Source organism: Amphimedon queenslandica, unplaced genomic scaffold, assembly GCF_000090795.2.
Source record: "Amphimedon queenslandica unplaced genomic scaffold, v1.1 AMPQUscaffold_12755, whole genome shotgun sequence".
Classification (NCBI taxonomy): domain Eukaryota; kingdom Metazoa; phylum Porifera; class Demospongiae; order Haplosclerida; family Niphatidae; genus Amphimedon; species Amphimedon queenslandica.
Window position 1 is genome coordinate 10,516 of NW_003547009.1, and position 10,702 is coordinate 21,217.

The 10,702-nt window shown below is 33.2% G+C and overlaps 2 protein-coding genes and 1 long non-coding RNA gene across 3 annotated transcripts; all 3 read right to left on the reverse strand.

Annotated features, from left to right (window-relative positions):
• Positions 1-109: 109 nt before the first annotated feature.
• Positions 110-1,724, reverse strand: LOC100635873 (tyrosine-protein kinase SRK3-like). The gene is made up of 4 exons (XM_020003108.1): positions 1,583-1,724; positions 1,467-1,526; positions 1,287-1,416; positions 110-1,235 (listed from the first exon to the last, which is right to left on the reverse strand). The coding sequence occupies exons 1-4, from the start codon at positions 1,722-1,724 to the stop codon at positions 110-112; spliced, it is 1,458 nt and encodes a 485-aa protein (XP_019858667.1).
• Positions 1,725-2,070: 346 nt separating this feature from the next.
• Positions 2,071-2,214, reverse strand: LOC109586886 (uncharacterized). The gene is made up of 2 exons (XR_002187268.1): positions 2,157-2,214; positions 2,071-2,102 (listed from the first exon to the last, which is right to left on the reverse strand). It is a non-coding gene; the product is annotated as an uncharacterized LOC109586886 (long non-coding RNA).
• Positions 2,215-5,493: 3,279 nt separating this feature from the next.
• LOC100636000 (tyrosine-protein kinase STK-like) lies at positions 5,494-7,716 on the reverse strand. The gene is made up of 6 exons (XM_011408873.2): positions 7,622-7,716; positions 7,466-7,567; positions 7,056-7,424; positions 6,943-7,002; positions 6,761-6,893; positions 5,494-6,697 (listed from the first exon to the last, which is right to left on the reverse strand). The coding sequence occupies exons 1-6, from the start codon at positions 7,671-7,673 to the stop codon at positions 5,587-5,589; spliced, it is 1,827 nt and encodes a 608-aa protein (XP_011407175.2). The 5' UTR covers positions 7,674-7,716; the 3' UTR covers positions 5,494-5,586.
• Between the last annotated feature and the right edge of the window lie 2,986 nt (positions 7,717-10,702).

Here is a 10,702-nt window from a genome sequence, read left to right on the forward strand (position 1 = left end):
TAAACAAAATTTGTTCCATAAAAACAAATGTACTGGTACACGTGTTGCTTTCTGTTTGTTTATTCATTAACATGATATATATACCTACATTAAATATGCTACCAAAAAATTACAAATAACTTATTTTGTATTTGAGAAGTATATCAATGATATTGTTAAAATTTGGCCTTTTATATTCATGATTTTTCCAGCAGTTAGGCATAAGTTGTTTAAATGGTTCAGGACAATCTCGGGGTATGGGCATATGATAACCTTTTGATACTGCCTCCTTTACTTCTTCAGTAGCCATGTCAGGATATGGTTCCTTTCCTTTGGTAGCCAGTTCCCATAGTAATATACCAAATGACCAAACATCAGATTTAATACTCAGTCGGTTTAATGTAAAAAACTCAGGTGCTGTCCATCTTAGAACTACCTTAGTGTCTTCCTTAACAGTCCAGTATTTCTTGCCATTAAGATGTTGGATAAGATGAAAGTTTGCTATCTTGACAGTGTTATGATCTCCTATATTAATGTATACTAGTATATTCTCTGCTCTTAGATCACAATGAATGTAATCTTGTTCTCCTAGGTAAATCATACCTTCAGTAACTTGAATAGCAATATCTACCAACTCTGCTGGTGTTATGAGAGTTTTATTTAGATAATATTTGAGGTTTTCATTCATTGGTTCTGTTACAATGTAAAAAGGATAACTTTCAGTACAAACACCATATAGACTGATGATGTTCTTATGATGAAGTTTTTGCAATATGCCAGCCTCTACAAGTAATGTTTCTTGTGTAATATCTGTTGCTATATTTGTTTTAATGATAACTGGCCCTTTATCTTTCCAATCACCCTTCCATGTCTCTCCAAACTGTCCAGCGTTTATGCATTGTTCAAACTTGATATGCGACTTATTAATTTCCAACTCTTTATTCTTTGCAATGGGTGTGTTTGCTTGTTTGGGTATAGGAACTGTTAGTGAGCAGGGCAGACTATCAGCTTCAGTCATGTAGTGTTGTACCAGGTCATTGAGTGAGTCAAACTTTACACGAGGGTTTATGTAATACTGATTATTCTCAATAGATATATGGTAGTGCCTGATAGTAACTCCATCTTTAACCGAGAGAGTATTTGGTCCAGATATGCTCTCTCTAATTAGGAAAGTACCTGCTTGAGTGTCTGCTTGACTCAGTCTCTCCTCTGCTTCATCACGACTCACTGTATGATAGTAGATGTACTTGTAGTACCTATTGTTAATAGATAATTAAATTTTTTAATTCTTTGTTATAACTTCTTACATTGGTGAGTATTTTCCTTTTATTGGTGCTATATAATTAATTGGTACATATCCTTTACTGTCTGTATCAAGTGAATGCATATACCACCATCCATCATCATCATCATATTTAACAACTTCAAGTACTTCTCCTATTAAAGTACATTATTACATATAGTATTATTTCTTTATTGTTTCCAACCTTCCTTTAAAGTTAGGTCATGTGGACTTAGTCCTTCAAAGTTATAATTAGCCACAAATACTGTATATAAAACAAATTTATTAAACAAGCACACACCATACATAATTATCATTTACATTTATTCTTTGTGACCAACTTCCTCAATGATTGTAGTAGAGTAGAATCATAAGCAATTTTTAATATAAAATACTCAGCTTTTTCTTCATCATCAAGTTGAAAGTGACCAGGTAGGAGTGACAATCCTGTCCTTGTCGTCATTGCAAACTGAAACAAATAAAGTAATTCTACTCTTGAGTATCCAATGTATTTCATTGGAACAGCACTCTTCTGTCCAGTCTCCAGTGATTGTACCTCATGTCCATTTGTACTTAACTGAAGTAGTTCACCCTTTTTGAATGAAATAGCTGGGTAATTATAATCATCTTGAGCTTCACAGATATATCTATTGGATGATAGCACTGTCTGTGTGGATTTCACTTCTTTATCTATAAATTATGTCTGATTATGAAGTATTATTGGAATACTTACTGTAAAAATTTGAAGTTTGAATTTCTAACAACTGAACACTAATAGATGATATACTTTCCTGTAGTTCCCCAATTTCTTTTTCATTGTCTTGTAGTACTTCCTTTCGACCTGTTTTAAAGTACATGTATTATGTCATTAGAAGCTAATGAATCATGTATATACTTATTCTGATCCTCAGAGTAGATTGTAAATGTTCAGTTTCTCTTAATAAAATTTGCCTTTTTGTGTTTGCAGCTTTTTCTCTTTCAATTTGTTTGACTTTAGATTTAAAATCTTTTTAATTATAATTACAATAATGCAATAATAATTATTATTTATGTAATACCTGATGCCTGCATGCTACTACTGATGAATTCTAAAATTGTTAAAATGAATGATTAACATGGTTAATGTAATGTCCTTACCTTTTTTCTGTTTTAAAGGTATAAGTTGCACTGCTTGACTAGCAAGAAGACCTGTATACCGGTATACATTCATTGACTTGATTTTATAAGGAAAATAATTTATCTCAATCTCGTACTTTCTTTGTTGTTGTGGTAAAAATTGATCTTTGCTAATTCTCCTTCACACATTTCAATTTCCTCTGCAAAAATCTTTAGTTCCTATTATATTCAAATAAAGTTTGAAAATCAAATAAAGTTCAAAAATAATTTCATAACCAGTATATACTTTGTTTCTGATGGTCCTATCATAGACTTTGAAGTGTCCTATTTTCAATCTCATCAAAGCAAATTCTTCTTGCAGCACAGTAAGATTATCACGAGCCCTCAATTGCAAAGCATTCATTAGATGAGTAGGAGCACCACAAATGATAATGATGGAGTTCCCTTTATGCATGCTTTTGACTATGATCCTTCTGCTCAATCCTTGGAATGCTTTCTCCATTAAACGACGAATATCATTCAATAAGTGCTCAGCAGGATCCCAGTCTAGAACAAATTCAATTGTTTCGCAAATAAGAAAATCGCTTGTTGAAAGCTTTTTATCAAGGAAGAATTGAAGCTTGAAATTGTGACAAAACTCATTGACAGCTGCATTATAATCAGCTACCATTGGCTTAGCCTCAGTTTCTACTTCACTGTTGAAGCTAACTGCTACCTCTACTGGTGCAATATTGATGACATTGCATTTGGTTCTAATAACTTTCATGACATCTTTCACTGTAGCAGCAGAGGTTAGGTTAGGACCTAGCTCAGGATAGCAATCATCAACAAATTCTATGAAATCTTCAAGTTGGTTCACTCTGATAGTAAGAGACGCCAGTCGAGTAACTTTGAAATAGAAAGATCCAAAATTGCCTCTCATTTTTTCAAAGTGATAATTATAATTCTCTGAAATTTGAAACTCAAATTCTGTAACAAATAAGAATAAAATTAAACACTATAGCCAATATTAATGGCTGAGATACCTTTGAGAATAACTTTTGATTCTTCAACTGTAAAGATTTTAATAATTTTTGCTTTGCTAATATTATTTTAATTTACCTGAGAGTTTAATAGTTGATACATTGTGCTCCTCACAATTTTCAAAAGGGGAATCTTCTGCCTGCACAAAAGTAATGTCTTCATCAGGGAAATTCTCTGCCCTGTAAAAAATATCCTCTACAAGAAACTAAATATGTATCATCATAAATCTTGCTCTTACCACTATCTCTCATTAAGTCATTGGCTATACTAGCAGTGCCTGTTGATCTTAATAATATGCTAGCAAATGATTTCAATTTGTTATGATCATAAGCTACTGCTGTGTATATTTCTCTCATTGCATCATCTGTTAGTGTGTATCCATAACTCTTCACTTCCCTCAATGTCTCTTCAGATATCAGTCCTTCTGTATGTAACAGATCAACTGATTCTTCAGAGAGTGTTGCTCCAGATATTCTACTACTGTAATGCTGTAGTAGCTGACTAGCAGGGTCAACCACTAGAAATAGAGTATAAACTTTAATCTTATTAAATTAGAACTGTTTACTTGTTTTCTCAATATTTTCAGCCACTGCTTTTGCTTCTAACTTTCTAAGAGCACTAGCCAACGTCTGCCAAGTAGGAGGATACACATTTTCATCAGCTTTACTCAGCCACTTGGATAAACACTCCATGAGACAACGTGAAGTATTTCCTCTATGATTAGCATCAATAGCTTCGAGTGTAGGATAAAGGAGACCAAGATTCAATCCAAACTCAAACCATTTTGCCTCAGGAAACCTGTATTGCTTCAATATCTGTACAATCTCATTTAATTTACTAATATCTAATGATAAAGTAAACACACACTAAAAGAAATAAAAAAGATATAACTACCTAAAATAATAGGGAACATTCTTGCTTGCTTGCTTGATGCCATTTTGCTGTCAATAGTACACTACCCACTATAAATGAATACCTTAGAACCTTGTATGGTATAATTAGTAGCAATGGGTTACATTTTTTGATCAGACAGCCGTAGTAATGAAATTAAATACATGTATCTACTTAACTAGGAATACTGAATGATCAATAGTGCATGATGATGATCAGGTCTGTCTATTATCAATGACTGTGAGTTCATTGTATCCCCATACAATGAAAATTAATATGGTAAGTACTTTAATGGCAATACAGGCATGATACTAGGGTATGTTTCATTATGCAACCATTCATAGTTAGTGCATAAGATAATTATACCAGGTACTTTATAATCAGTTATTATTTATCATTCTCATAATTACATGACGGTCTTGAAGTATATCAGTTTAATAACTAATCATTTTTATACTGTCTCATAATGTTCATCTTTGATTTTATTTTTATTAATTTTCTGCTTAATAAGAGTAATGATCATTATTATTATTGAGCACATCAATTATTGCAATTAATTTTATTTTACATAATTTTATGTAAAGGGCATTGGTGCAAGGCATCTCAATTTGTTATTTCTCCAATACAACATGTAGTAAGTGTCACATACAAACAAGAATGGATCACACATAAATGAAAACAATTATAAGAACAATTTATATAGGGGCTTTGCCTCCAGGTCATAAAAATACTATTTTTGTGATTATTAATATACCTTTTTTCTCCTCTCATTTCTCTTTTCCTTTTTCCATTCTCTTCTATTCTCCTTTCTCTTTCCTCCCTCCATCTCTCCTCCTCTCCTCTCTCTCTACAGTCCTTACAATAGCAGTTGCTAATAAACATCCAGTTATTACACTACCAACTGACCATATTAAGATATTCTCCAGTACATGGCCTGATTCATCACCAGGTGTTACTTATCATTATCATTGGAGGAGATTGTTTGGTCCTAAGAAGGGAAACCTCAATGGAGTCAATGATAAAACCATCTCATTGAGTCACGTATGTCATAGGGAGGGAGGGAATAAGAGATTAGTATGTGCAATATACATGTACCTATATACATGCCCCTGTACCTGTCGCCTATTTTCAGTACTTGGCATACTACATGTTGATCTGTCATGTTTATGTACTTTAAAATTATTATTTACAAAACAAGGACATTGTGTATAAGCATAAATTGTTTTAATGTGGATAAAATAGGAACGACCTGGGGCTACAACCCCAAATTGTAAGAAATTCATGTAAAATATGTATTATTCAGTATCATGAGTATGTGACAAGTAAACTAAAATTTTCTTAAAGCTTGGCCTCTTGTCTTCACTACGTTTCCAGCAGTTTATCATAAGTTGTTTAAATGGTTCAGTACAATCTTGGGGTATGGGCATATGATAACCTCTTGATACTGATTCCTGTACTTGTGCATTAGTCATACCAGGATATGGTATTTTTCCTTTGGTAGCCAGTTCCCATAGTAATATACCAAATGACCAAACATCAGATTTAATACTTAGTTGTTTTGAGGTATGGCATTCAGGTGCTGTCCATTTAAAAGCTAGCGTAGTACCTTCCTTAACAATCCAGTATTTATTGCTGTTGAGGTGTTGGGCAAGATGAAAGTTTGCTATCTTGACAGTGTTACGGTCTCCTAATAGTATATTGATAGCTCTTAGATCACAATGAATGTAATCTTGTTCTCCTAGATAAATCATACCATCAGTAACTTGAATAGCAATATCTACCAACTCTGCTGGTGTAGGATTATTTGTAGTTAGGTAATCTTTGAGATTTTCATTCATTGGCTCTGTTACAATATAAAAAGGATAGTCTTCAGTACAAACACCATATAGACTGATGATGTTCTTATGATAAAGTTTTAGCAATACGTATGCCTCTTTAATGAATGTTTCTTGTGTGATATTTGTTGCTATGTTTGTCTTAATAATAACTGGCCCTTTACCTTTACAATTACCCTTCCATGTCTCTCCAAACTGTCCAGCATTTATGCATTGTTCAAACTCGATATCCAGCTCATTAATTTCTAACTCTTTATTCATTGCAATGGGTATGTTTACTTGTTTGGGTATAGGAACTGTTAGTGAGCAGGTCAGACCATCAGCTTTCATCATGTAGTGATGTACCAGGTCATTGAGTGAGACAAACTTGACTCGAGGGTTCATGTAATACTTATTATTCTCAATGTATATATGGTAGTGCCTGATAGTGACTTCATCTTTAACCGAGAGAGTATTCATTCCAGATATGCTCTCTCTAATTAGGAAAGTACCTGATTGAGTGTTTGCTTGACTCAGTCTCTCCTCTGCTTCATCACGACTCACTGTATGATAGTAGATGTACTTGTAGGACCTATTGTTAATAAATAATTAAATCCTTTAATCCTTTGTTATACATGTAGCTTTAATTTCTTACATTAGTGAGCATTTTCCTTCAATTGGTGTTATATAATTTATTGGGACATATCCTTCTTCATCTGTATGAAGTGAATGCATATACCACCATCTTTCATCATCTTCATGATATTTAACAACTTTAACTACTTCTCCTATAAAGTACAATATTATGTAATAATTGTATTTTTATTGTTGCCAAACCTTTCTTTAAAGTTAAGTTATCTGAGGTTTGTGCTTCAAAGTTATAACTAGCCTTGAATACTGTTTGTAGAACAAGTTTCATTAAACAAGCATGACCACACATGTTTATTTACATTTATATTTTGTGATTGATTCCCTCAATGATTGTAGTAGAGTACGATCTTTAGTAATTTTTAGTATAAAATACTCTGCTTTTTCTTCATCATCAAGTTGAAAGTGACCAGGTAGGAGTGACAATCCTGTCCCTGTCGTCATCACAAACTGAAACAAGTAAAGTAATTCTACTCTTGAGTATCCAATGTATTTCATTGGAACAGCACTCTTCTGTCCAGTCTCCAGTGATTGTACCTCATGTCCATTTGTACTTAACTGAAGTAGTTCACCCTTTTTGAATGAAATAGTTGTTTCACTATAATCATCTTGAGCTACACAGATAGATCCACTGAATGATAGCACTGTCTGTGTGGACTTCACTTCTTTATCTATTGATGTCTGATTAGAATATTAATAAAGATATACTTACTGTCAGAAGGTCGCATTTTAAGCATCTGTACACTAATAGATGATATACTTTCCTGTAGTTTCCCAATTTCTTTTTTATTGTCTTGTAGTACTTCCTTTCGACCTGTTTTAAAGTACATGCATTATGTCATTAGAAGCTAATGAATCATGTATATACTTATTCTGATCCTTAGAGTAGATTGTAAATGTTCATTTTCACTTAATAACATTCGCTTTTTTGTACTTGCAGCCTTTTCTCTTTCAATTTGTTTGATTTTAGATTTAAAATCTAAAGTATAATTATATACATTAATGCAATGATATAATAATTTTTTATGCTATACCTGATGCCTGCATGCTACTATTGATGAATTCTAAAATAATTATTAAAATTAATGATTTTATGTTATGTATTGTCCCTAGCCTACCTTGTTTCTGTTTTAAAGTTAAAAGTTGTGCTACTTGACTAGCAAGGAGATCTGATGTACATACATTGATTTGATTTTATAAGCAAAATAAGTCATCTCATACTTTCTTTGTCGTTGTGGTATAGATTCATCTTTACTGACTCTTCTTCGCACATTTCAGTCTCCTCTGTAACAATCTTTAGTTCCTATCATAATATTTATATAAATTTTTAATTAATAATTGGTATACTTTGTTTCTGATGGTCCTATCATAGACTGTGCAGTGTCCTATTTTCAATCGCATCAAAGCAAATTTTTCTTGCAGCACAGTAAGATTATCACGAGCCCTCAATTGCAAAGCATTCATTAGATGAGTAGGAGCACCACAAATGATAATGATGGAGTTCCCTTTATACATGCTTTTGACTATGATCCTTCTGCTCAATCCTTTGAATGCTTTCTCCATTAAACGACGAATATCATTCAATAAGTGCTCAGCAGGATCCCAGTCTAGAACAAACTCAATTGTTTCACAAATAAGAAAATCACTTGTTGAAAGCTTTTTATCGAGCAAGAATTGAAGCTTGAAAGTGTGACAAAACTCAGTAACAGCTGCATTATAATCAGCTACCAATGGCTTAGCTTCAGTTTCTACTTCACTGTTGAAACTGACTGCTACCTCTACTGGTGCAATATTGATGACATTGCATTTGGTTTTAATAACTTTCATGACATCTTTCACTGTAGCAGCAGAGGTTAGATCAGGGTTTAGCTCAGGATAGCAATCATCAAGAAATTCTATGAAATCTTCAAGTTGGTTCACTCTGATGGTGTGAGATACCAGTCGAGTGACTTTGAAATAAAAGGTTCCAAAATTGCCTCTCATTTTGTCGAATTGATAATTATAATCCTCTGAAACTTGAAACTCAAATTCTGTAACAAATAAGAATAAAATAAAAATTAATTATGACCAGTATTAAATACTGAGATATACCTTTGGGTCTATCATTTGATTCTTCAACTAAAAATTTTAATAACTATTGCTTGTTAAAATTATTTTAATTAAATACCTGAGATTGGTTCAATGCTTGATACATCACCAGGGGACCCTTCTGTCACAAAAGTAATTTCATCTGGGGAACTTTCTGCCATGTAAAAAATTTCCTCTATAAGAAAATAAATGTCTATCAAATCTTAATTATTCTTACCACAGTCTCTCATTAAGTCATTGGCTATACTAACAGTACCTGTTGTTAATAATATCCTAACAAATGATTTCAATTTGTTATGATCATAAGCTACTGTTGTGTATATTTCTCTCATTACATCATCTGTTAGTGTGTATCCACAACTCTTCACTTCCCTCAATGTCTCTTCAGATATCAGTCCTTCTGTATGTAACAGATCAATTGATTCTTCAGAGAGTGTTGCTCCAGATATTCTACTACTGTAATGCTGTAGTAGCTGGCTAGCCACTGGGAAAGGAGTATTACAATACATTATATTGAATTAGAATTGACTTTACTTGTTTTCTCAATATTTTCAGCCACTGCTTTTGCTTCTAACTTTCTAAGAGCACTAGCCAATGTCTGCCAAGTAGGAGGATATACATTTTCATCAGCTTTACTCAGCCACTTGGATAAACACTCCATGAGACAACGTGAAGTATTTCCTCTATGATTAGCATCAATGGCTTCCAGTGTAGGATAAAGGAGACCAAGATTCAATCCAAACTCAAACCATTTAGCCTCAGGAAACCTGTATTGCTTCAATATCTGTACAATTTCATTTAAGTTGCCAATATCTAATGATAAAGTAAACACAGATGTATCAGTAAAATAAACCAACCTAGAACAACAGGCAACATTCTAGGTAGCTTGCTTGATGCCATTTTGCTATTGGGTTGCCTTTAAATTTACCTAATAAGGTATTATTAGCAGTTGGGTGACATTTCTCGTGAATAATTTTAAGGATATGAATGAGGTTTTTGAATGCCATTGGGACCACTTCAGGGTCCATGAACATGTTTAAAACAGATCATGTACACACCCTATTTGTTGTTTATGGACTTTCTAAACCCTCATGCTCCCCCTCAGTTTGTAAATTCCATAAACACCTCATAGGAGGTGTATATTCATAAGTTACAAGCACCGCTAGCAATGACAATTACACATGCATATTTTAATTTGTATTATTATTTTCATATTCTCTCCATTCTGCAGTTGGTTGCTGGTAAATACGGTCTTGAAGCATTAGTTTATGATGATGAAGGAAACTATGGAAGAGATTTTGTTAACATTACAGTTAGACCAGGTAAGATAATAACAATAGCAATAATAATAATAATGATTTATTCTATTTAGAGCCCCATGTCAACAAGGCTCCTATTGTTATCATATCCCCCAGTACTAACATCACTATAAAGCCCTCTGATAAACTAATACTAGACGCCTCAAGTAAGTAATAATGGGTGGGGCTTGTTGTCATGGTATTGCCATAGAAACAAGTGACAACGGACCCAAGGGAGAGTCCCTATTCTACCAGTGGGATTTAATCAGCGGTCTCAGGGAACCGGGATTATTGGACCCAACCACTTTGAGTTATATTTTTCCTCCGACTCTGTTTGCTCTTACCACTATCTATGCCCCTGTTTCAAGTGTCACATTGCATAAATTTTATTTTTAACTTATTTTTACTTTATTAATTACTTCACTAATTCTATTTTAAATCCTATTTCTAAGGCTGTAACACTAGTTGTTGCAGTCCTTCAGCACTTCTAACTTTCTTTTAACTTTAGCAAATTGTAATTCTGTACTAGTGCTGTGAAGTTTCAATAATAATAATAATAATAA

Coding starts and splice junctions, on each gene's coding strand:
- LOC100635873 (XM_020003108.1), bottom strand. CDS start 1,724: ATGACGACAAGGACAGGATTGTCACTCCTACCTGGTCACTTTCAACTT. Junction 1,527..1,582: donor GTTGGTCACAAAGAATAAAT/GTAAATGATAAT, acceptor TTTTATATACAG/TATTTGTGGCTAATTATAAC. Junction 1,236..1,286: donor AAAGGAAAATACTCACCAAT/GTAAGAAGTTAT, acceptor TATTAACAATAG/GTACTACAAGTACATCTACT.
- LOC100636000 (XM_011408873.2), bottom strand. CDS start 7,673: ATGTTATTAAGTGAAAATGAACATTTACAATCTACTCTAAGGATCAGA. Junction 7,568..7,621: donor TACTCTAAGGATCAGAATAA/GTATATACATGA, acceptor ACTTTAAAACAG/GTCGAAAGGAAGTACTACAA. Junction 6,894..6,942: donor TAACTTAACTTTAAAGAAAG/GTTTGGCAACAA, acceptor TGTACTTTATAG/GAGAAGTAGTTAAAGTTGTT.